A 27,235-nucleotide genomic window follows, 5' to 3' on the forward strand; every position below is an offset into this window, starting at 1 on the left:
ATAAAGGAGCTGGTGGGGTTTTGGGGGGGGGGGGGTAGCTAAACCATTTTCCAATTTTAAAAAAGTTTTTTTTTTTTAATGTAAGAGGATATATAAAAACAACAACAAACATGATGAGGTACCTAAATCAAGGAGAGTCAAAATAGTGAAAGCAGATTTTAGACAAATAATCAAGAATGAATACTAATGGAAAAATTTTACATAAATGCTAAGATGGTTGCTATAGCAACATATCACAAAGATTATACATAATGACCAGACTGGATTTATACCAGGAATGCAGGGTTGATTTAATACTAAGAACAGGAAAAAAAGAAAAGGAAACAAGCATATACTAAATGTTTACTATGTGCTGGGCACTGCGTAAAGTTACGAACACAATAGATCATATTAATAATAAGAACAAAAATCCTATTACATTAATATATAGGGGAAAAAAGCTTGACAAGATAGAACAACCATTCCTGTACAAAAAACAAAACAAAACAGTAGATTCTATGGTGATTTTTCCTTAATGTAAGTAGTATCCATTTTGAAAAACTAAAAGCCAGAATTATATGCAATAGGAATAAACTTAGAGGGTTTCCCAATAAGATCAGGGTGCCCATTGTTACCATCTCTAGTTGATGTAGTATTTCAAATGCTATAGTTATCAGAATAAAAAAAAAACTGAGGGAATAAACTTATGTAAACAGGAAATAAAATTATATTGTTTTTTGCAGATAAAATGGTTTACTTAGAGAACCCTAGATTTTTAAACTAACTTAAAAATTAACTGAAACAATAACTAGTTAATCTGAAGGATCAAAATACCCACACAAATCATCAGCATTCTAAATGTTACCAAGAAAACAACAGGAAGAGAATGAAAGAAAAATTCCACTTAAAATAACTACAGAATGTATAAAATAGTTGTGTATGTCAAGAACTACCATGAATACGACAGAAACAACAAGGTGGCATGGTACTTGACCCAGAGTCAGGAAGATGTGAATTAAAATCTGACCTCAGAGAAAGACTTTCAAATTGTGTGAGCCTGGGTAAGTCATTTAACCTGTCTACTTCAGTATCTTCATAGATAAGAAGAGGATAATAATTATACTTACCTCCCAAGTTTGTTTTAAGAATAAAGTAAGATGAAATTTGTAAAAAAAAAAAAAAAAAAAAAAAAAAAAAGGAAATAGACACGGAGGAATAAAAAGTCTAGACGCTCAGGGGAAATAATGAAGAAGAAAAAAAAGAAAAGGAGCCTACCTTTTCTCAAATTATACCAAGAAGTAGTAAATGGGTAAGATAGATGTAGAGAAGCAAATGAAGCTGGTGGACTACTGGTTGATAAATCTATCTACAGACCCCATATGTTGAGGTAAGGACTCACTCTATGACAAAAATTGCTGGGAAAACTGGAAAGCAGGACGGCAGAAGCTAAGAAGAATATACCAACACCTCCATGACTTAGACATGGAGTAATGTCATACAAAATCAGAAGATCAAGGAAGAAATTACCTTTCAGAGCCATGGCTAGGAGAAAGAGTTCCTGACCAAACGAAGGACAGAAAGGACCACAGATGAAAATGGACAGTTTTGATCACAAAATTGGGTTGAAGGGTAAGGTGGATTTTTGAAAATAAATGATGGCAAAGGATGTCATCTTCAGCCCCGAGCCCTATCCCATAACAAATGCACAACATACATCTTGGCTAGAAAAATGACATGGATCTGATTGTGTTACCCTTCCCCAGGGTAAAATGGAATACATACCACTACCTACCTAAGACAGTCACCATGATTGTACCACAAATGCAAACCTATTTGTGGGATTAAACTAGTGACTAAAGATTCTTAAATAATTGCTAGTTTATTTATTTTCAGATGAGTGACTTTTTGTACTTGGCATGAAAGTAGGGGCTAAGGAAAAGAACCTGACTTGATTTCATCAGCATAAGGAATGTGCCCAGGTGAGGAAACTCCCCATACCAATTCAGGTAGGCACCTTCTCTGCTACTTAGTCATTTGGAGCACTGGTGTCAAACTCAAATAAAAAACCGAATTCCTGCAGTTTTATGTTAACTCCAAAATTGACAAATGAGAATAAGTAATGCAGTGTTGTATTTTTCTAATTTCTTTAAACATTTCTCAACTTCAGTTTGACACCAATGGTTTGGAACACTGAGCGTTTCAGAGTCACACTGGCAGAATAGGGCAGAGAAGAATCCTTGGCTTCAAAGCCATTCTATCTGTGCCACCACAATTGTCCTCTTAATGCTGGACCTTTTCCTGTTCAAATTTTCCTCGCATGTTAAGGATGAACGAAAGAGTAACTATAAATTCAGGTTCAGTTTTACTAAATGATGTAAGCCCACCGTCCACCCAGGCCTCTGCTGTACTGTACTGTAAGCATTTCTAATGGACTACTCCCCCACTTTGGGCTTACTGTCACCTTTAAACTTGGTCTTTTTATACTTTATACGTTTCATTACCACAATAAATGTTAGTAGAATAGGAAATGCATCGCCATTGATTTGCTCACAGTCATGCACTAATAAGAGTTCAAATGAGGGCAGCTAGGTGGCACAGTGGATGATGTACTGGCCCTGGATTCAAGGGGACCTGAGTTCAAATCCAGCCTGACACTTGACACTTACTAGCTGTGTGACCCTAGGCAAGTCACTTAACCCTCACTGCCCTGACCAAAGAAACCAAAAAACCAAAAAAACTAATGAGACTCTGGATCTCTTAATTCTCAGGTCAGTAGTCTACCAAATAGACTGAACACCACGGGACTCGCTAGGGGAAGTCGGAACCCCAGAAATATTAACAATACTCCTTTCCCAAAATGATGACAATGATAATGATAACATAATATGACGATGGTGACTATGATGATGATGATAGGAGCACATAAGAGAACCTATATAGTGACCACGTTGGGGAAGAGACAATGAAAAGAACGGCAAAAAAGGGGCAGAGGACAGCAAAATTGTTGGAGAGTTTGGTCATTTGTAATGGGGGAAAAAGAAGAGTACAATTACCTTGATGCTCTGCTACTATTTGGTGAACTACTGCTGCTCCGGAGACGTTTTCTGTACGGGGGCCGTTTCCTCTTCTGACACTGGATGGTAGATTTATAATCAGAGATTATATTTTTAATATGATTTTCAAATAAGGCAGATAAGCGAAGAGTCATGCTGTAGATCTGAAACCAGGAAACATAACTTAGTTCTATGAAAAAAAGACTATGAAAACGCACAGAAACATCTGCATCATCATTCCATACAAAATTTATATTCAACAGTCATGAAATTTCACTCACCGAAATGATGAATTAACTACAGTAGAACTCATTTATATATGACTATTTGGTGAGAAAAAACATTGTTGACAATTGACTCAATGTAAATGTGATCCCAGTGGAGAGTAAAAACTGCCTATTTTACCCCCACTAAGTTTTATTTTAGAGAGAGTATCGGGGAAATGTTTTAATACAATTAAAACGTTAAAGGTTCCAAAAAGTGATCATACCCAACTATGGAAATGAGGACAACAAAAAGAAATCTACAGATCGTTCAAATATTTCATTTAGGCCGTCTCCACAATACCAACCACCTTTCTCCCAAACGATTTAAAATTACCACTTGCCTAATTTTCCTCTTACTACTTACTATCATCTTGACCTTTCTCTGATAGACTGAGGTAAAATGTACAAACATGAATAGGAGGCAAGTGAAAGGAAGACAAGTTAATTCAGCATTGCTTATATGCAAAAATACCTTGGTATGTAACATGCATGCTTATTATTACCCCAGGTTTTAGTAAAGATATTTCAAGTGACTGAGCTATTATATTCATAGCAGCACCTTCTTTAACTGTTTCAAAAAGTGATCAAAGACAAGTGCTTAATACAAATGACTGGTTGTCTAGATGAGGTTCAAGGAATTTTTTTTAACAAAATGGTTAAAATAATTATTCCATGAAGAATACTCATACCCTTGACTTTTTATTAGGAGTATAAGCTTTTGAGTTGGTGAATATTAGGCGAACATCCTTATAAAATTCCAAAGGACTGGCATAGTTTCCTGCTTCCAAAGTTTCTTTCACAGTGCTGAAGTCCATAGGAGTGTCTATAATATCTTGATAATCCTAAAAGTATTAATGTACGTTATCATATCTAAATCTTGGCAACAGTGTTCAACAATACACATGAAGAGAGAGGTTGGCTTAGCATAACTAGATACTATATAACCTCCATTATGCTTTAGGAAGAACCACCCCAACCACCCTAGACTTCCCAACCTTTCAAAACCAAGACTATATCACAAAGTAGAGATCTCTGATGCCTCTAAAGCTTCTAGAAGTTGAAATAAGGTAAGAAGGGACCTTAGTTCCTATTCCCAGTCTGCAGATGCAAATAGCTATGCAAGGATACAATAGAGAAGACAGATCATTAAAGAAGCTTAACTTCCTTGGCTCTAGCCCTGAAGTCTCCAATGCAAAGAAGAGTGTGAAAGTTACACTCTAACACCCAACCAATTCCCTCCCCATCCCCAAAAGGCTTGCTCTCCTACAGCATGGAATGATTCAACTAAACATCTTCAGGAATCTACCCTCTATCAGAAAGACCTACTACTGTGTATGGAGTCATCACAATGATGCAGAATTTTATTTGAATGTTTTTAAGAAAAACATTCTCTTAAATGTTTCACCCTGACCTCTCATTCTAGTAAAAATAATTGGACCTACCTACTGACAAAGGCCAAGGTAAAAAAAAAACAAACAAAAAAAACCCACCACGTTTATTGAAAAAGCCTCAAAATTAAATTTCTCTCAATCTACAAAGAAATATGAAACAACAAAACCATCATATTCTCTGTAAAGAAGAAATCAAATAGCAAACAGGAAGAAAAAAAGATCCTCTTTTAAAAAAAGGCTCTTCAACTTGGCCCCTCTTACCTTCAAATGAGGGACTCAAAGAGCTCCAGATGCATCTTTTGTTTAAGTCATTTAAAAAAAAAGTTAATTTCTATTCAGAATGGCTTTTAAGCAATCAATTCAGAGTCCAAAAACCAGAGAGAAAAAAAATAACTGTCAAAATTTGATGACTGAAAATCATAGTCCAGAGCTTATCTAGGAAGATCTTGGGCAGGTAAATGCTCGATCAGTCTGACCTGAGCTCCTCTAAACAAACATATGCCTTTGTGGAAAAGGACAAGAGAAACTTTAAAGTAGAAATCCATTAGCAAAATAGCTTGTAACCTTTTCTGGGTAATTTTTTTAAAGGAAAAGGAAAAGGACAGAAAAGCTGTTGGGAGAGTTTTGTCAAATTATATTAAAAGGTTCACTGTAATATGGCAGAGGGAGGGAAGGAGAGAATCAATTTATTTGAAGTTTTGTTTTTTAAGTGGCTACTGAGCCTATGCCATAAGCAAGAGAGATTCTTTTGATGCAAATGCTAGAACAATGGATTTCAGCAATCCTCTTCCTTGCTGCTGCTTATCCTAGGGGAATAGAGAGTACATACCGTGTACCCAGACTGCAATCATGAAAATAGTAAATACCAAAAGTTTCAAAATAAAAATGCTATTTTAGTATTTATAAACAAGCCTGAACTTTCTCTTCCTAATTATTCTTTGATATTATTCCAGAAAAAGATAAAAAGTATCTATCTTTAAAAAAAAAAGTCAAAAATTTAGCGATTTCTGTTTGAAAATGCCTTCTCTGAGCTAAAATGTCTTTTCCAAGAAAGAACATGGATAGAGGAAGACATCTTGGGAGTGATGAGTTCAACGGTGCATCTGATGAAGATTCTGAACAGGGAAGGTCCATGAATTTACTCATTAAAATATTTTAATAACTATTCAAAAATAATTGGTGACCTTTGTAATCTTACATATTGTTTTTTACATTTAGAAACATTCTGAGAAGAGGTCAATTCTAATGATTTTTTCCTCAATTGTCTCTCTCAGCTAAAATGAAAAGTGGTATTACTGTACTGACTATGTGTTAGGGATTGTACTAAGTAAAAAGATTCAGTAGGAGTTAGACAGAAGTAGAATTAGTTTGTACATTTACTTACTGAATGTACACAATATGATGGACTCTACTGTAATTTTTGAAAAATTTATTAAGAAAAAAACCTAAAAAGAAAAACAGATGATCATGGTTGAAAACAGTTTAAAAAAAAAAAAAAGGCACGGAAAGATTGAGTTTCAAAGTACGGAGTGTCATTTTCAGCCCTGACATGCACAGGCATTCCACAAGTCAGTGACATTATCAATGTTGAACTGAAAGTTCCTCTATGGAGAGTGAGACAGCGCTGCTTCTCACAGAATGAAACACACACACTTACCGGGTAAGACAACTGATCAACTGGTTGTCGAAAAGGCTCAGAGTCTTCTCGTTCATAAATGAGGCTCAAAAGTTCTTTACACTGTTTTACCCATTCAACAGGAGTTGCTTGGATGGAAGTTTTGGGTGGGCATCTTACCTAGAAGTTTTATGGGAAACTACATTTAAAAGCTAAGATTGTAGGGATTTCTACATACTAGGTACTCAAATTTTCTGTAAAATGATCTTCATTTTATAAAATTGTTTTCCTAGATTTTTATGAATATCCAAACAGCTATTTTAAGGAAGCCTAATGTATACTAAAATGGTCTCCTCTAGAAATGGAATTTAAGTGGGTTTACTACTTTCAAAATATACTTCATGGAAATTCTAAGCTTAGAAACATTCTAAGCTTTGGAATCCCCAAAAGGCAAAGAAGCACCCTTGCAAGGCCTCCATACATCCCAGCAACTCAAGTTTTCCATTCTAACACTTAGAACAACATTGACTCTTTTTACTGAATCAATCCATTGTAGGGACATACAAATTTCTCTTTACAGTATCCTTTCATGAATTCCCGTAGCTTTACAAGGGAAAATGCAACTTAAAGAAATGTATGCATTTACTAGTGTGTAAAATCTTGCAAAAAGTATTTCCTTCTCAGCAGTCAGTTTTGCTACTTACTGTTATTCCAGAGGATGTTCCAGGACCATCAGAATCTAAATCTGGCACTTCTACCACCTAGAATTTAAGACAAAAAAAAAAAAAAACATTATGCAGAAATTGTTTTAAACTACGTACCTGAATAATTATAAATCTATGGTGGCCAAAATAGTCCTCAAAGGTTTCTTCTCTAGTGACAACAATAAAAAGGAAAGGCTTCATTCAGGGGTGCATTATTATATATACATGCATGCACATAATTAGTTGATTGGCTGATCTCAATTTTCATCAGAAAAGAAAAAAACACCTACCCCAAAACATGAATGTGCACCAAAAGTGTGTGCTATGATTTTTGCTTGTACCATAGGAGACAGTTATTTCAACAATAAAAAAAGGCTCAACTTAAGGCAGTACATGCATATGCACAAGCAGGTAGCTCTTCAAAATGCAGGCCAAGTGCCCCAGAAGGATGGAAAGAAACAATTTCCTAAGTGCTAGTGTTTCCAAACCAAGCCATAAGTCCACTGAAACCGGCATAAATCCCTTCTAATAAAGATGGGACTGTTGAATCAGATTTATTCTAATTAACATGGGAGTCAAATTCTGTGCCACATTAGCTGGAAGAGAGCTGTTGCTATATCCCAACCCTGAGCCAACCGCTACATGAAAAACAAAACATAAGATCTGAAGAGGATAATTATTTGTGTGTTTCATGGTAATGAAAAACCAAATGGGATTTTCTGAGTTTTCCTAATTTTATGAGCAACAACTCAGTCCAGTAATATACAATTACATTTTTCAGCCTCCTATATTTCCTAAGAATAGCATAAACTATGTACACCAGGGCAAATGAATCAAATCTCTTAAAACTGAGGTTAAAATACACTGAGCTGGGGGGCAGCTAGGTGGCGCAGTAGATAAAGCATAGGCCCTGGAATCAGGAGGACCCGAGTACAAATCCGGCTTCAGACACTTGACACTTACCAGCTGTGTGACCCTAGGCAAGTCACTTAACCCCCATTGCCCCACAAAAACAACCAAAAAACAAACAAACAAAAACCACTGAGCTTACACATACTATCCAAGAAGTAAGGAAATTCATAAAATTTTCAATTAAGTAAGTCAATGTTCCATCAAATCAACAGTAATCCCATTATTTTCAAAACCTTGAAAGCTGAAGTGCTGGTTCGTCATTATTGAAAGCTTTTAAGTCAAAATAGGTTAAAAGCTGACCTGTCTCTGAACACTAGCAACTTTAGAATGTTCCTCCAAAATATGGGTGAGAGTTTTAATCTTAAAAAGATGCAAATAAATAAATGAGTGAATAAATAATAAGTAAATAAAAATTTTAAAAATAAAGAAAAAATATGCAGATGGTAATCAGACAAATTGCTCATAGCCAACTAAAACACATTCATTTTAAGACACATTCAGAACCATTCTCTTTTTCTAACATTCTTACCTCATTGCTAACCTCCTGGTCCCCATCTTCCTCGGTACTTATTAAATCTTCTGCCTTAACTTTATTATATGTAGAGAGAATATCAGTACAACTCTGATCCCTGCAAAACAAAATTTGGTTTGTGACAACTCAAAATTAAAGACGTTTGCCCCTATGAAAAAAATCAAATTATTCTCTTACCCAATAAAGCGAAGTAAAACATCAGTTACAACTTTGGCTGCTTTAACTATAGGACTGTCGGGCTCATTGAAAGTCCTGGCATTATGCTCAATGTATCGTACCTCCCACATCAATGCTGATATTCTCCTGGATAAAGGAAAACATATCTGTCAGTTGCCAAGAATAAATACATTTTATGCTGATATTCTAGAGACATTTAAAATAACACTTTGCATAACAGAGGAAAGGTGATCAAATTGATGTGCAAACACAAAGAGGGAAGAAGAGATTGTGTAGGCATAGAACCCAAGATACATAAATAGGGTCCAAGAAGCCTAGATTACACACCAATACTTGGAATAAAAATGAAATTTGCATGTCCTGGGTAGGAAGGGATTTTTCTGCGGGGGAGGGGATGGAAAGATTTTTCTCAAGTAGTAGAAAAAGAGAAAAGAATGCCAAGGAACACAGTTTGAGAAGCAACAGTTCTTCTAGTGGTTACTTGTAAAACATTTATCAATGTGGAATAATGCACCATTATTTTTTTGATTATGAGAATAAGGGATCCAAGTTTAACTGGATGAAACTGTGATGGGTCACTTTGACCAATTCCTTATTTCGTAATATAACAATGCAGATGCTATTGTATCAAACCAGCTCAAAAGATACACATGAGCAACGGGTTTGTTTTTTTAATTTTCTACAAAAATTATAAGGATTCAACTGACCTATAAAACCGGTTTTCAAGCCTCCGCCTAATTGTGTTGAGGTCAGTCGGATAAGCAACTACAGTGCAATACAAGGGGTAGGCACTAAGGTCCACTGGAACAGCAAAAGGGCTAGCAAAATCTACAAAGGACCAAAATCAAACAAGGTTATGTTAAAAAACCAAATGACATTTCTTATTAACAAATGAACTCCATTCCTCATGAATGCTTGCAAAGAGAGGATATGATACAGCTACACTTCTAAAAATACTATAGTGACTACATCATAGAACAACTAGTTGATATTACTTTCAATTTGTACGAGTATATAAGCTTAGAAGAAATAAAATCTACCCATCTTGGGGCAGCTAGGTGGCACAGTAGACAAAGCACTGGCCCTGGATTCAGGAAGACCTGAGTTCAGATCCAACCTCAGACACTTGACACTAGCTGTGTGACCCAGGGCAAGTCACTTACCTCAATGTCCCGCAAAAAATAAATAAATATAAATAAAGTGTGAGTGAGTGAGTGTGTGTGTGTGTGTGTGTGTGTGTGTGTGTGTGTGTGTGTGTGTGATAAAATGAAATAAAAATAAAATCTACCCATCTTGATGTAAACTTAAATACAGTAATTTGGTGGAGTACACTGAAAAAAAAAAAAAGATCAAAAGGGAAACTATAAAATTTGGTTTCAAAGTCATATTTAAAAGAACCACTCCAGGCTTCATTAGTCATATGCTTTGTGACATTCAGCAAGGCATGCAAATAAATGACTTATCCAATTTCTCTCCCAATGAACCCATCTGAACCAGAAGTAAAGGTCAGGGGAGAGCCCAAATGACATGGAGAGGACAAAGGTACCTGTGTTCTTACAGGCCAATCTTTACCATTAGCTCCCAGAGAACATCAGGATAAGCATAGCATTAATTACTTTGCCCAGGTATTTAAAAGCACTAATAATGAGAAAACAAAAATTAGTTTTCTCCCTATTAAAAGAAATGTGAAACTGAATATGGCAAACTGAAATGAGACTATTTTACAGAGTCAAAATAAGTTCCCTTGGTCTTCTATGTCCATCATACCCAGGGTAAGTAGATGATCAATGCCCTGAATAATGCGTTCACACTCCTCATCTCTAGAATGAGCCCCCCATTCTCCTTCTTGGGGTCTGTAGAGGAGAGCAGTCAGTTCTTCCTGAGATACAGGGACCCCAGCACCAACTTCGTCTGGCAAGGCAGCTTAGGGAAAGAAGAAATCAGACACAATTAACATGCAACATCTGGGGACTGCCGTGTGATTTTCAGAAGGAGGAGAATGAATTTGCAAAGGGATATTTACTTCCTTCCGGAATGGGTTCCATGTCCCAGGGGCTCATCTTTTCTCTCTCATTATTGTCCCAACTATTAAGAAGGAAGAAAATAGAAATTAAAATCATGTGTACTTGTTTTTAACAGACAGAAGATAGAATTTTTTGTGTTAGTTGAAAAAGCACAATGCAATCTTACATGAGAGATCATTTTGCCTAGACAAAAGTAAACCCTTAAGAAAGAAATATGGGCTACTGACAGTGACCTTCAAGTACAAGATTAAGTCTACTGAACCTCTCAACCCAAATTTACATCTAATACTGAGTCAACAACAACTGAAACAAAGGGTGCCCATTTTGTAAATGGCTTCATTCTATGAATTAACAGTTCCCCTGCTGTCTTTAGCATGAACCAAAAAGTTCGGAATGTCTTCTTTTCCAATCTGTTAAAGAGTGACACCCCCCACCCCCAATCAAGCTCTGTTGAATGATTTCTTGGAAATAAAACTATTAGAAAAACTACGAATGAAACAGCTGCAATGAAACATCAGAGCTCCTCAAATCACAAAATTAAATCAAGTGTTAGCTGCATGTTTCTTGCTACCTTAATCAATTACATCAAATCCCATGCTGACATATTTCAACAAGATGGTCTTCAGAAGAAAAGAGAAAAATGTGAGGAAGGCAGAAACAGAGTCCTAGTTACAGTCCCTTGTTTTTACACAATAGACCAACTGTTAGATAGTTAAATAATGGTTTAATATTCTCAGATTTTTTTTAAATCCTCAGATAAAATTTTTTTTTTAATTTTTAAAAATTTGAAAAAAAAAATCCTCAGAGGTTTATCAAGCCCATGCACTAAATGCGGATCATCGGCCACCATAATCACCATACTTACTGAACACTGTAACACTGGAAGGAACTGTCAGGATACTCTGGTTGGAAAGGTTGTTGACTCTCCACAGTTCCAAACCACCAGGCATCATCTATTATACTGCGAAATCTGTCACCTGAAATTTTTGTTAAAGGGAATCTTTAAAAGGCATTCATACTTGAACAAACTAAAATCTATGTATCTAGAAATGTAAAGATTCTAGGTAAAGATATTTTTGAGATGACTGGGATGTTACCTCTTCCAGTAACACAACATCTTTTTAAAAAAATTAGCTACTTTTAATCCATTCCAAGAGTTTTTTCAAAAGCTATGCATTTTCCTCTATCTTCCTAAATGTAGAATACTGACAATAATTACTATTTTCCACGAGTATCTATTTCCATTGAGTATCTATTATTTATTATTAAATAATAGTTATGTTGGCTACTGAGTGTTCCCCCTCCAACTCCCACTGTCCAATGTCACTTCTGTTTTCACTGTGTCTGCATCTTATAGGCTGAACACCACCTTACATTAGTTTACTATGGGTCAAAAATTCAGAAAGCTAAGCTGGATAAGAATTATAGCTTAGATATCTATGACTGAGCCTCTAGGTAAGCTGGGTAAGAGTGCATGGCTTCTGTACAGGGATTTGATGACAGTTTCTTCAAGGAAGTTTTAGAGGTAAGGGAATATTACTGGGGAAGGCAAAAAGATTATATACAAGATTCCACTATTATCCCAGTAACTTGAAGACCTCCATTACAATGAGTGGAATTCCAGAGGGGGATTTAGGAGAGGTCCTGAATAAGAATCATACATGTAAAGATGAGGTGACATTTGTACTGCTGGAGGAAAGACCCATACTGATCAGATCATGAACCCAAAGTACTCAAGGATAATCACTTCATGTAGCTAAAAAATTAAAATCTACTTTGTTTTCCTATTTTGGTTCTTTTCCAAGGCTGAAGTAGTTACTTCTTGCTACTTCCAAAGTGGAACAAAGCAAAAGAAACACATTCCTTCTATATTGGGACAGGGAGGTATGAATGCTGCTTATGCCATCAAAATGTAGTTCGTTTGTTGTTTGGTTTTACTTACAACTATTTCTCTTTGACGTTTTTTAATACATTCGTCTTTCCCATGCCAGTTATGGAAAAAAAGATCTTCAAAAAAGTGAAAGAAAAGATGTTTATGAAATACAGCTGGTCCTATTCAGTTGCTGATAGAGACACATAGGTACAAACTGGCATGTGACTGATTATACACCAATTACCACATACTTGGTAAAAATTATTTACCAGACATTCGGTAGACTATGGAAAGCTTCCCACCTGAATGCAATTAATGGGCACAAATTAAGGAATCACTGGCATATTTAGGTAGAATTAAAATATTTGACATTAAAATGGACACATTAACATATGTGGATATGGATGTATTTCTTAACAATACAGTCTCTGGTGCTGACTATATATAAACACACATACATACACACACATATACACAAATATGCATGTGTTTTCATTTGTGTATATCTACATGTACATATATGTATACATATATATATATATATATATGCACATTTACATGTGGGGGGGATATCCATTCAGAATAATTATTTTAATAAATAAAATAAAATGGCTGAGCTCAGGGGAATCAAGAGGGCATAAATTACGGAAAACAAACAAAACTCGGATTTGGTTCATGCCAAAATTTTGAGAGTCAAAGGATTGTTCATGGAAAGGAAATTGGCTCAGAAGTTGGAATGATGAATAGGATAGTTCTCTGAATGGGAAAGTATTCACAGTAAGTAAGTGCCCCTTCTGTAAAGAACGAAGAACCTGGGTAAGGAGAGTCTGATTTAAAAGTCGTATAAATCATTATGGAGGATAACAGGGAAATATACCAAGTTTTCAGACAACATTTAACCCTTCTAGATAGTGAAAGTTCAAGGAAAAAAGAATAAAGCTATATACATGAAAAAGTATAATCAATGTGATAAGGAGCATAGGCTTTTGCATCATTGGTTTTGACCAAGCCAAAAAAATCTGTAGTAACCAGATAGAACAGTTAGAAAAACAAAAACAAAAGTTAGGAAATAAAGGCCCAAAATACTCCTGTATTTGGAAGGGCCAATAAAATGCCTGAGATGATTCTTATTACAAAAGCAGGGTGCCATGCAACTGCACCTGGAATAAATAGGGCAACTTGGGTTATGCCAACTCGAAGAAAATACAGTAGAACTTGAGAAAGTCCAAAGAAAAAATACATCACTTAATACAGTGCCTGGCACACAGCAGGTGCTTAATAAATGTTTATTGACTGATTGGTTAATAAGACGATACCAAGGACCATGGAGTTGTTGTATGAGTACAGGCTAAATTGATTTTTCACCTTTCTGATTCCCAGGTCACTAATCTGGCAAAAGAAGGGGTCAGATAACGTCAAGAGTTCTTAACCTGGGATCTATAGGTCTCATTCCATTAAACATTTACAAGAGACCATAAACTTGGATAGGAAAATAACGAAATCTTTATTTTTCACAAACTAATGGAAATTCATTATTTCCTTCAATTATTAACTTTTAAAAAATTAACCTTAAAAAGCAATCTATAGGCTCTATCAGCTTGCCAAAAGGGTCTATGATACAAAAAAGGTTAAAAAAACCCCTGAGGGGCAGCCACCTGGCACAGTGGATAGAGCACCAGCCCTGGATTCAGGAGGACCTGAGTTCAAATCCGGCCTCAGACCCTTGACACCTACTAGCTGTGTGACCCTGGGCAAGTCACTAAACCCCAAATGCCTCACAAAAAAAAAAAAAAAAAGAACCCCTGAATTAAATGACTTAAAGACACATGTAATTTAGGTTGCATGAACCTCTAAATTTTACAATTTTTCAGTCTGGAAATAGGGAGAATAGACAAAATCCGAGACTAAAAATACCAAGAATGTGCACCAATTAATGCCTAGATGAACAACAATATTTCGGGTTTGAAAGGGCCCTTAACACTAAAATAAGTCATCCTTCACACAACATGTAGTATGCCTACGGGATTCTTGTTAATAAGTCTAGTTGCTGCAGAGGATAACATTGAAGAGGTCAAAAAAGATGGATAGAGGGGGCAGCTGGGTGGCAAGAGTAGATAAAGCACTAGCCATCAATTCAGGAAGACCTGAGTTCAAATCCAGCCTCAGACACTTACTAGCTGTGTGACCGGGGACAAAGGGAAGATGGATAGAAATTCATGGATTCAGATCCATGGAAAATCTGTGTGCTATCCCCAAGTTTTTGAAATTATGTCACAGAGAAGTCTATGACTTCATTCAAATTTCCTTTGTTGCAAATGCCAGACTCAAAAAACTGTGCTAGACATATCTCATGTCAATTCTTCCATTTTCAAGTGACTGGCCATTTTAATTATTCATTAACAAACTGAAAAGAAATGGAGACAATAAACTGGTGCCATTTTTTAGTTAATTACATTTATGCTATCACCATTAATACCATACCCTTTTGCTCCAATACAAATGCATTTTTGAGATGTATTAGTCAATAATAACAAAAAAACCATTTATTTACCTTGAAGTACTGCCCAAACAAAAAGTGGCAAAAATCTACTCACCAGTCTGCCAGTTCCTTTCTTTGGCTTCATTATAAAACTGATGGAGAACAAGGAAATCAATAACATCTGGCATATCATGATACCTTTGGAGAGAAAACAAATATTTCTATAAATATGCCGTGTGTAGCACACAATGGCTATAGACCCTGGGACAAGGCCCTTAACGTCATAGTGCCTAGGCAACTCTACAATTCTGTAAATTGGAGAGAGATGCTAATGAAATGCTAAGTCTAATACCTATCCCTACAAAATGCAGAGGCAATACTAATAAAATTCCCATTTTGCTAGTGCCTAAAGGTTCAAAAAACCTTTCCCTGATTAACAGCCTCCCAAAGCAGGCCATAGCAGAATCACAAGGGCCACTTTTCAGACAAATGCACAGAGGCAGGCAGAGATGAACTGGCTGGCTATGCCCAGGCAGAGACTCATTCAAGGCCAACATAAAGCTGCCAATATAAAGATCCAAAGATATCAAAAGCAGGAAATCCAAGTAACTTTGGAGTGAAGTGATCTGAAGTATGAGATGTCAGCAGGCACATATGTGCAAAGACTCTCATGCAGGCACCCCTAAAATGCATTCAGTTTGCACACCAAGCATACACAGGGCTAGTTAACGGAAGCTATACCTAACTTGTTAAACATATTTCTTTCAAAAGTGATCACATTTTCCTGTCAATTTTCTTGAAAAAATTACCACTAAAACTAAAATTACAGGGTCAGATAAAAGTTTAGCAAAACATTAAACATTACTTAAGTTTTTAATGAAGTTGCCAAAAACTTAAAAGCTGGCCATCAATGTTCTTTCTCACTATCTCCACAGTAAGAGTGTACACTACCCAAAGCTAGGAACTGTATCTTGGGAATTTCTTCTAATACCCACATCACAATTGAGTGGCAAACAGTAGCTGCTATACACTGCATGTATAGAAGGTATTTAATAAAAACTTGTTGCTCAATTTAACAAAAAAGATTCTACGATCGGTGTTCTACTTACTTAATGGAAAAAGATTCTCCAGTCATTTTGCCTGAGATGGGATCCAAAAATGCGAGCTTCAAGCAGCAAAGTGTAGGTGGTCCAATTTCATATTTGATTCCCACAGTCTTCACAAATTCTTGTTCCTAATCAGAGGATACCAAAGTTGACGTAATTGTGTAACATATACATCTTATTTTATTGTCAGAAAAGCCCATAAATTCCCCATTGCCATTAAAGGGCTAGAATGAACTCGGAGGGAGAATCTCATTCGTGAGCTTTTTCCAAAGAACTCAATGAAGTTTCATGACCTATTTCTAAATCTACAGAGGAAGGCTCAACTACACAGCCCAACATCCCATGTCCTTAACTTTAGTTCACCTCCCAAATTGCTACTACAAAAATTAAAGCCATCTCCTCTTGTTTTCATGAGGGAAAGTGGTTTATTTCAATTCCACAAATATTCCTAATGGATCAGTGACATACCAAACACCTTCTCAGCCTCTTTTGCTGGGTCTTCATCCAGGTTATCCCTGCTAACTGTGGATGCCCCACAAAGAGCTCTCCTTTCTCTGAGATCTCACTTGATGACCTCATCAACCCTCATGGATTCAATTACCATCTCTATGTAGATGATTCTCAAATCGATTTATCCAGCCCTAACCTCTCTCCTGACCTCTAGCCTCCCATCACCCCACCTGCCTACTGGCAGCTGTAACTGGATACAACTCATACTCATCACGTCCAAAATTGAATTCATTATCTTTTCCCCTAAACCCTCCCCTCTTCCTAACTTCCCCATTATTGTGGAAGGTACCAATATTCCCATTCACCCAGGCTCCCAACATAGGGGTCATCCTTGACTCCTCACTCTCTCATTCCCCACACCCAAACTCTTGTCAAGGCCTGTGAAGTGTTTCCTGTCCCGCAAAAACTTGGTGAAATATGCAGAACCACACAAACATCAGGGATTGTTACTGGAAATGGGCATGAAGTTCGTTCAAATGCTGTAAGCTTGGACTTCTTTCAGCCTCGACAGTAAAATGTGATAATAACAGTACCAACTTCAGAGTATCAAAAGAGATCAGGCTTGTAAAGAACTTTGTAAACCTTCCAGGGCTCTATAAAAGCTAGCTCCCATCAACCCAATCATTACCATCATCTTTCCCCTAAACATTCCTCTCCCTTCTGAACTTCCTTTTTACTGCTGATGCTACCAGGCAGCTGCCTCTCAATTGGGAGAAAAAGAAAAAAACCAGATGAGAACTAAAAAAATAAATAAATCAGATTAACAAATGGAAACAGGCCACACCACTTTCAATTCAACTCTCTAGACCATTCCATGTCCTGTTGACTCTACTTGGGCCATTCCCTGCACCTTCTCTCCACCACTACTCTGCCCCCAGCCCCTTGGCTCCGATTGGACTGGCAGGGCCTGGCCTTCCCCAATCCTTACAGGAAGGAACTATTCTTGGTTGCTTAACATTTGCAGCCCAATATTTAGCACAGAGCCCGGCACATATGAATACAAGCTCTATAAACGTGAGCAGAGTCAGGAAATTCAACAGCTATTGATTAAGCACCCTAAAGGGGCTTACATTCTTTTGAGGGGATAAAACAGGTATCTAGATTGGGAAAACACCCAGAACTCTAGGCACTTTGCATGTGTTACCTAATTTGATTTTTCTTTTTCTTTTTTTTTAGTGAGGCAACTGGGGTTAAGTGACTTGCCCAGGGTCACACAGCTACTAAGTGTCAAGTGTCTGAGGCTGGATTTGAACTCAGGTACTCCTGACTCCAGGGCTGGTGCTCTATCCACTGCACCACCTAGCCGCCCCAATTTGATCTTAACAAAAACCTTGTGAGATAGGTACTATCATTTCCCCCATTTTGCAGATGAGGAAACTGAGGCTGAGAAAGGGTGACTTCCTCTCAAAGAACTAATAAATGTCTGAGGCAGGATTTAATCCATCAATCTACCCAATATAGTTTGAACCTGAACTATAAGTAGGACTTCCCAGAGGTAGGAGAGTACAGGAAGTGTATTCCAGAAATATTGCCAATAAATGCACAGGTGACAGAATGTTAAAAATAAATGCATTGCTTACTAGCTGTATGACCCTGGGCAAGTCACTTAACCCCAAATGCCTCACTTAAATAAAAAAATAAATAAATGAATAAATGCATTGAATGTTCCAAAGAGCTAGTCCACCAGTTTCCTGGGGATGCCAAGTACACGAAATGGAGGAACAGGGAATTCAGCTTGCAGAAGTATGTTAAGAGTGTAGAAGGGTTTGGGAGCCACTGCATATTCTGTGGGTCAGAGTGACAGGATGTGCCCAAAGTTTTACATCGATTGTTTACCCGACTGTGTGGAAGGGGGAGAACTTGGAAGTAGGGAGACTTACGCAACAGTCCAGGCAGGAGTTAAGAACAACAACAAAAACCCCATAAAAGTGCTAAGTCTCCCAAAGCAAGAAATTGTTTCATTCATTTGCAGGGGTACTTCATAGACACAGATTCATGACCTTGGTAAGAAACTCACCCTGAGGTCCATTTTGTTCCATGGCTGTTTCTGTAAATTAACACTGTAGATTTTTGCTTTTCTTACAGCCCGCACATAAGCTTCATGGCCTTGCCTAAAATATATAAGCTAAGGGAGAAAAGAAAGGTATTAAAGAAAATGTCATCTTGAAACTCTATATACCCAAACACTCTGCCAAAGACCATCTTCTGTTTCTGTCAGCCACCAAAAATGTTCCAGTACTCATCCTTGGCACAGAAGTGATACAGGAGGAAAATGAAACTGAATGACTTCGAGGATTTAATGCCTAGGTAACAGCAATCATTCACACACATCAAGATAGAGACAACATAGTGACGAGCCATTTAACAACCATGCTAGAAGCGAATTTTCATTAACTAAGATCTTCTTCCTGTACGATTCCCTGCAACATTATCTGCAACGTGTAATATAATCCATCTTCCAAATACACATACATTAACGATGAATATTTGCTATAATCATAGTAATAAGGGGGATGGGGTTTCACTCACGTGTTAGACAGCTAGGTAGAGTCCAGGGAAGAACGTCAGTTGCCCAATGTAGAGGCTACTACTTTCTAAGAGTAATTTAAGGGTGGACTTAACTGTCCATTATGGGGACATATACAGTTTGGACCTGCATTACCCCAATAGTTCAAAATAAACCAAAAGAACAGAATTCAATAGACATATGGGGGTCAGTAGTTACCCAACTTTGGACAATTATCAGCACACCAGGTTTGTTTTGTTTGGGGTATTAATACCATGATCATGCTTGTTCCTTTGGAATTCACCCTTTTTTTAGATATCAATCCCTAAGTGCTATGAAAATATGTCCTCTCTAGGAGGAATGGATTCTGTGTATGTTGGGTCAGGGCCAACTTCTTTTCCCACCTTTATTTCCTTGAATGTTATTTCCACTTCCATTTAATACCCCATCTAAGACCCCATGACATCAGTTATGTGAATATGCTCCCCCAGATGTGTTTTGAAGATCAGTTTGCTGTTGTTCTCTTCTGATTTTCACTTATAAAAAATGCTCACAGGTTTCTCCTTTTTGCTCTGATTCTTCTTTCACAACATGACGAATGCAGAAATATGTTTAATGTAATTGTACATATATAACCTATACCAGATTGCTTTCCATCTGGGAGAGGAGGAAAGGAAGGGAGGGCAGGAGAAAATTTTGGAATTCACAATCTTATGGGCAGCTAGGTGGCACAGTGGATAGAGTACTGGCTCTGCAGTCAGGAGGACCCAAGTTCAAATCCAGCCTCCAACAATTGACACTAGCTGTATGACCCTGGGCAAGTCACTTAACACTGATTGCCTCAACAAAAAGGAAAAAAAAAAAATGAATTCACAATCTTAGAAAGGCAAAGGTTGAAAAATCTTTACATGTAACTGGAAAATAATAAAATCCCTTTTTTTTTTTTAAAGTGAGGCAATTAGGGTCGAGTGACTTGCCCAGGGTCACACAGCCAGTAAGTGTCAAGGGTCTGAGGCCGGATTCGAACTTGGGTCCTTCCGAATCCAGGGCCCGCACTTCATCTACTGCACCACCTACCTGCCCCCAATAAAATCCTTTTTTAAGATTAAAAAATCCTCATGGGACAAAATGGATTAGTTGAGGTTAGTTAATGTAAAGCTTCTACAAACTTATTTTCTTCACAAATGAGTTTGTCCTTTCAACTAGCACCATTTTTATTTGCAAGGAAACATAAGTGTTTTCTTGGGTTTCTTTTGGTCTCCTTGTGAATGATAAATCAGTTAAAATTGTAAAAAAAATGGTAATAAAGCTAGCCTTCATGGTCACCAAATCAATCATCATTAAACACCTATTTGATTATAGACACAGCACTAAGAACAGCGACCTGGTCAAATAGGGCAGGCCTGGATCGTATGTGGCTCTTTTTAATCTTCAGTCTTTCATCCAACTTGATCTTAAATTTGGCCTTTGCTCTAAGCAGTTGATCTGACTACATAATGAAAACTAATTTCAAAATAATTACATTAGTAATAAGTCATTTTTTTTGGTCCAAGATAAGAGCTCATTTCATTTGGGGGAAGGGGGGGGGGTGTCTGTTTATGTTATTTGGAACTTGCTACACCCAGGGCTTTTGAACAATCTTCCTGAAGAAAGTCTGCACGAAATTCAGGGATAAAGATGCTGAATAATCTTCAATCACTTGCCCTCTATATTATTTATTTCACCAAACCACATATTTCAACATGCATTTCAGCATAACCCCCTATATCAATCTCTCCCTTGATGTCACCAAGTAAAAAACCATGTGGAACTGGTTGGGAAGATACAACCAGCAGGGATTTGTTTGACTACTCATTTTTTACAAGGCAAGAGGGGTAGAGGACAATTGACATAGTGATGCCAAAAACTCAAGAATGAAACATTAAATGAAATATTAAAAAAATACACCGATGTAAAACAAATTTTTTTTCAAAACACAGAAAAGTACCAAAGTACCAAAGAAGACTGGAAGCAGACAAAGACAAGGGCATGTTACTAGGGTAAAATATTTATATGATAAATAAAACTTGAATGTAAAAAGTGAAACAAATATCAGTTAGAATTAAGTTGTCAAGTTCATAGAATTTCTCTACTTCGACTTTGGCAACATGTTGGTACAAAGATTATAACTATCTTCATGGCTCTCCCAATGCATCATGAGGACTGCAAAGTGAGATTATCAAGTACCCCATTCAGTGATGTTTCTTTCACATTGCCTTTGAGCATGATGCTGCTACCTCTGCTGATCCTTTCACTGGTTTTTCTGACAAAAGTCTATGATGGGGGGCAGCCATGTGGCACAGTGGATAAAGCACTGGCCCTGGATTCAGGAGAACCTGAGTTCAAATCCAGCTTCAGACACTTGACTAGCTATGTGATCCTGGGCAAGTCACTTAACCCCCATTGCCCCAGAAAACAAACAAACAAAAGTCTATGATAAGCTGCTCTTGTATTCTGTTGCAATGTTTTAATGTCTTCCTATATGACCAAAACAGAAGTGCTTCAGTTCCTACAGTAACAGCAGAATATCAACTCCATTGTAGGTGGAGTAAGGTCTCTCAATAAAACAACTAAGACTCATGTTAGTATTTGTAAAAAGGTTAAAAAAATAAAATCCATGGTTCTTAGGAAATTGTGTGAAACCAAAGATTTTAAACAATTAAAATTTATGTTTGGCAAAGATGTAATTTGTGTTTAGGATTGACTGTGTATCTCCCTAACTTCTCATGGTCTCAGGCTGCATGGCAGAGAAAGCAAGGAGAAAGACCAATGGCATGAGCTACGCACACCAGACTGCCTGCCAAGCACTCCACTTCCAGGGTGCAAGCTTAAAAGGCAAGGAGAGAACGGAAGTGGTTTCTTTTTCCTGCTCTGCTGGTCTCCTGACTGCGCTACACAGACAGATGCTGACTGGAGTTCATCTCGGCCCGGCTCGCGGTTAGCAGCACATGCTTGTCTCAGTCTCTCTCTCTCCCCAAAGGTGGCCTTGGGCTCTTGGTGAGTTTTATATGGAATATAGACTAAGCTTAGACTTAAGACGATTTGTATTGTATTTCTACTTTCCTATCCCTCTAATCAACATCACCTGGTAACTACCACACAATAAAAGCTCTAACTAGAAAACCAGAAGCTTCTTCCATTTACTAGTCTGGGAGATAAATTAAGGGAAAGGTTAAAGAGGGGAGATTTATGATCTAATATCCAATTTTAAATCTCAGTTTGGCAACCCCTGAAGGGACCTTAAGGACCCTCCCACCCTCCCTAGTTTGGCCAAAAAGAGGGGGAAAAAAAAAAGAAAAAAACAAAACCGAGGTTGTACTAACATGTTGGAGAAACTATACAAGTCATCTGGTGTGTGTGTGTGTGTGTGTGTGTGTGTGTGTGTGTGTGTGTGTGATAAAGACATTAACAGCTATGTATGATTGCATATTTAAAGAGATTTCATAAATTTTGTACTAACTAATCATGAATATGGTTAACTATATTAATTAGTTTATTCAATAAAATGACCAAAAGGAAGGAGTGGCTTTTTTGGTTTTGTTTTTTAGGACTTTTCCAATTAGGTTGATGACATTCTGAAAAATGCCAGTCTTCCAGAATTAAAACTTGCATTTAGGATCAAATTGCAATAGCTTCTTTTTTTAAATTAAAAAAAAATTATTCTGAACTGACACCAAATAAAAGGGTATTTACATATACAGACATGAATAGAAAAAGGACTGTACACGAAACTGCCAATCTCTACATAGCTTCCTTTTCTTTGGAAATTCATGATGTAAATTTCAAAGCTTTCTCTGAGTCTTTCTGTCTCACCTTTTGTTCACTTAGGTGCACTTACAAATATCTTCAATTCAACTATTAAAAGTTAAGGCATGATAGAGCACCGGCCCTGGAATCAGGAGTACCTGAGTTCAAATCCGGCTTCAGACACTTAGCACTTACTAGCTGTGTGACCTTGGGCAAGTCACTTAACCCCAATTGCCTCATTAAAAAAAAAAAGTCATTAGAAAAAAGTATTCATTATTTTCATGACTATGCAAAAGCCAGCCAATAAAAAATCACCTCATCGCCCATCTGGGGAACTAATGGGGAACGTCGTGGGATGGTGTCCAAGATCCACTGGGGTGCAAGCCATTCTTCACTGGGTTCACCTGGTACAGCAGGCAGTCCACTAGGTTTCTTAAATATAAAATTGAGACATTTATAGTCATAAATACACGGACAATAACATATAAAAACCGTTCCTAACAATACAAGTCTTTCAAGTACTACCCAAATTAATGCAAGAAACACTAATTATTTTGAAATATACACTATACCTTTAACACAGATATTTCTGTTCTATGACGGTACATAAAATCATATGAAATCCACAATGTTTTTGCTAATGCTAGATCTCAACTTATCAAGGAAAGAGGCAACAGAATGCTTATATACTGTATTTTAGATTCAAAGAAATAGAGGAAACACACCTTATTACTAGGGAAAGTTAAAATGGTAAAATTATCATTGAAGAACTAAAAATACTGAAATAAAACAAAAAAGCTAGTCAGAAAGGAATGATACCATACAATTTCCTTTATGCTACCTTTCCACATAGAAGTCAAAGGATTTGTGCTAAATATTGTTTACCTCTACATGAAAACTTAAAAACAATCCAAAGAATAAAAACTGCCTTTTGAGAATAGCAAAAAACCACCATCTAAAATCAGTTACATGTTATCACAAAGTGAATTTTAAATTCATTTAGTCTTCCAGTACTAAAACACTATGAAAGACCAAAAAATTTGACCCTCAAATTCCAGACCTTTTTTCTTGTCTGTTTTGGTTTCTTTTTCTTTTCTTCTAATGATTTAGCATCCTTCAAATTCTCTTCCTCAGAACTGATACATATTTTCCGTGTTGTCTGTCTGGTTTGTCTCTTCGGAGGTTGTAGATTAATTCCTGCATCTGCTGTCCAATCAGAATAATCACTCGATGAATCACTGCAAATAAAACAAATGTAGAAAAAAGCTTGGTAATGAAAAGCAGTTGCTTGGTTCAATGGTAGGCATTTGTAGAAGGCAGCTAGGCGGCACAGTGGATAAAGTACCGGCCCTGGATTCAGGAGGACCTGAGTTCAAATTCGGCCTCAGACACTTGACACTTACTAGCTGTGTGACCCCGGGCAAGTCACTTAACCCTCAACTGCCCCACAATAAATGAATGAATGAATGGATGGATGAATGAACAAATGAATAAATAGATAAATAAAGAGGTAGGCATCTGTGCCGGCATAAAGAGAAAAATTATTACTGTATCACTGAAATTATTTGTAGTAAGAAGCTTTTCAATAAAAAAAGAAGAAGAAGAAGAAATTGCGGCTAAGAGGATCCACATAGCAGTGTAACTGTGGTTGCTGAAATAAGTTCTGATCAGAGACTTTCTAAACAGACTTAAGTATTATCTCAAATATTACTCACAAGGTGCCTGGTGAGACTGAAATGTACAACATGCTGTTTTGTTTTGTTTTTTTTGCGGGGCAATGGGGGTTAAGTGACTTGCCCAGGGTCACACAGCTAGTAAGTGTTAAGTGTCTGAGGCCGGATTTGAACTCAGGTACTCCTGACTCCAGGGCCGGTGCTTTAACCACTGTGCCATCTAGCTGCCCCACAACATGCTGTTTTAATTGGTATTTTAGCCAATTCATGAAATTTTCAAGACTTATCTTCCCAAAACAATTGAAGAATGTGGATAAACATAGTTACAAGTACCTGGAGGAGCTTTCCATTTGCCACTCGGCTACCACATCATCTGCAGATGCATCGCTAGTGCCTCCAGTTTCCTCTTCCTGCAATCAAAATAAGTCTTTACTCTCTCTCCTAGATAGCTCAGTCAGTTCTACTATATATAACATGTTTTGAAAACTCTAATTTGTTTCAACATGGAGCATAATGCAATATCATGTTTGCTTATGTATCCATGAGAAACAGAGAACAAGCAAACTGCACCATTTCACAATAACTCCCCCAAGCTGCAATCCTGAAGAGACCCACCACTTCCAAGCATAGGTCTTTTTCAAGGTTAAGTACCACATTTACTGGGTTGGTTGAATGATTTATCGATGTCAGACTCTTGAATTGACGTTTTAAAATTATTTTCATATATTTTAACAAATCATTAGGCATTGATGGACTCCGAGGGCACATTCTTTAAGAGTTTTACTTTTTTTAACCATAATATTGGCATACACTAAAACAAGCTCTTGGTAACTTCACACATTATAATTGAAAATCCATTGATAACAGAATGGAATACTGGAACAATGTCTCTTTAACCAGGTCATTCTTACAGTATTACACACATGGTACTTTAATTGTTACTTTATCAAAATTCTTGTGATGTGATTCTCTGTTCTTGCTTCCACTGAAATGACTAAATGGGATAGGAGTTGTTCTCCTACATAGAAAAGTATCTGGAGGTGATTGTCGAATGTGCCTTCAGAGCATAGTCTTCAATACCGTTTTATAGGGAGATAAAACACAAAGACTGGGAGATAATCAATCGTGATAATGGGCAATTCTGTGCGCCTTGCATTTCTCTATACATTTTAAATTTGGCATTCCCAAATTGATCAATTTCAACCTGAACACCTAGTTTCCAAAATTGGTTTAAGTTAAAAAAATAAAAATAAAAATTTCGCCGACTTTTGCAATAAGAGCAACCTGGCTCAAGGACGTGGTAGAGAAAGCCTGGAGTGCAGCCTGGGAGAGGAATGAGACAGTGCCATATTTATTGTGTATCTTCTGATGCAGCAGGAGCTGTGGGCCAAGGAAGAATCCCCCAGTAGCTGAAAATTTTGCCATCTTGGGTTCTGTGGGAATCAGGGGGCAGGCCGATCAGTATCTAAAGACGGTGGGTGTCACCAGTATTTCTTGTAATCTTTCTATATTTCTTCACCATTTAACACATAGCAAATTGTGCTAACATTTTTACTGGTTTGTTTTTTTTAATTCCACTGACCGAGGTTCTGAGTGTTGTGCCCCCAACTCTACATTTACCATAATGCCTGTGGATTTTTATTGCTCAATTTTGCAAAGCTTGATGATTTGGGGGAACACATTATCACCTGTATAACAAAGCACCAAACAACTTCTGTACCAATAATGGAATATTTGCAGGATTTCTTTTTGGCATCTTTATGACTAGATTTAGTACATGTTTAGAACTAAGAAAAAGTTGCAATTTCAATACTAACTGTCCTATGATGCAATTTTCAATATTTAAAATCCCAAGTATATTTCTTAAGCCTAACCTCAGTGATACCTCTTCTTAAGTTCAAAATTCATTACTTTAAAAATAAAAAATTTAAATTAAAAAAATGTTTAATCGAGGTATACCCAGTTACTATACTAACGGAAACGTTTCAAATATCAAAAAATCAAGATTTTTCAAGCTGGGGAGGCCAATCTTGTAAACCAAGTGAATAATGTAGAGGAAATATCGCATTTTAAAAGAGTAACCCAAAACTTCCGAGGACTGAGGAATCTTCCGGTGGAGCGGAGGACCAGAGGTGTAGCATGACATGCCGTCAGATGTGGCGAGCGTGTTCCTTGGTTTCGCTTGGCTGTCCTTTGTGAGAAAGTATGTTGGGGAGGAGCAAAAAGGTTAGGCATTGGGAAACGATAGTGATAAGGGAAGAAGCATCAACAAAATATTAAAAAAGAAGAAATTAATGAAGCTGAAGAATAAGCTGCCAGCATCACAGTGAGGAAAAAACCCAAACTGAAAGCACAAGAGGAAAGAAATGAGAAAGTATAAAAAAGGAGGAAGAGAGAAGAAAAGATGGCATGTTTTTATCTCCACTCTCTCATATTTTCCTAGTGTGTTGATAGCTTGCTTTTTTGGAGAACTACCCATACAGAATCTTTGGCTATGGATTTGATACTAACATGTTTGTATCAATTCCCTCTTCTGGTCAGCAGAAACTTATACCAAAAACTTGCTGCACCAAGATCACTTCCCAGTTCACTGTTCCCCTTCTAACTGCACAGTTATTGGCATCTCATGTAACACAAACTTTATGTTTT

The 27,235-nt window shown here is 37.1% G+C and overlaps 1 protein-coding gene across 1 annotated transcript in view; it reads right to left on the reverse strand.

The window, feature by feature from the left end:
* The window catches only part of BRWD3 (bromodomain and WD repeat domain containing 3), a 111,912-nt gene that overhangs the window by 6,953 nt on the left and 77,724 nt on the right, over positions 1–27,235 (reverse strand). The window contains exons 22-37 of the mRNA XM_043974924.1: positions 24,920–24,996; positions 23,974–24,151; positions 23,229–23,345; positions 18,639–18,746; positions 16,115–16,239; positions 15,121–15,203; positions 11,519–11,630; positions 10,653–10,714; positions 10,397–10,552; positions 9,337–9,457; positions 8,630–8,755; positions 8,450–8,549; positions 7,009–7,065; positions 6,347–6,484; positions 3,988–4,140; positions 3,033–3,112 (exon numbers count right to left, since the gene is read on the reverse strand). Of these exons, the coding sequence (XP_043830859.1) occupies positions 3,033–3,112; positions 3,988–4,140; positions 6,347–6,484; positions 7,009–7,065; positions 8,450–8,549; positions 8,630–8,755; positions 9,337–9,457; positions 10,397–10,552; positions 10,653–10,714; positions 11,519–11,630; positions 15,121–15,203; positions 16,115–16,239; positions 18,639–18,746; positions 23,229–23,345; positions 23,974–24,151; positions 24,920–24,996 (1,793 nt within the window). The remainder of the gene's footprint in view (positions 1–3,032; positions 3,113–3,987; positions 4,141–6,346; positions 6,485–7,008; positions 7,066–8,449; positions 8,550–8,629; positions 8,756–9,336; positions 9,458–10,396; positions 10,553–10,652; positions 10,715–11,518; positions 11,631–15,120; positions 15,204–16,114; positions 16,240–18,638; positions 18,747–23,228; positions 23,346–23,973; positions 24,152–24,919; positions 24,997–27,235) is intronic.

Source organism: Dromiciops gliroides, chromosome X (genome assembly GCF_019393635.1).
Source record: "Dromiciops gliroides isolate mDroGli1 chromosome X, mDroGli1.pri, whole genome shotgun sequence".
Taxonomy (NCBI): Eukaryota; Metazoa; Chordata; class Mammalia; order Microbiotheria; family Microbiotheriidae; genus Dromiciops; species Dromiciops gliroides.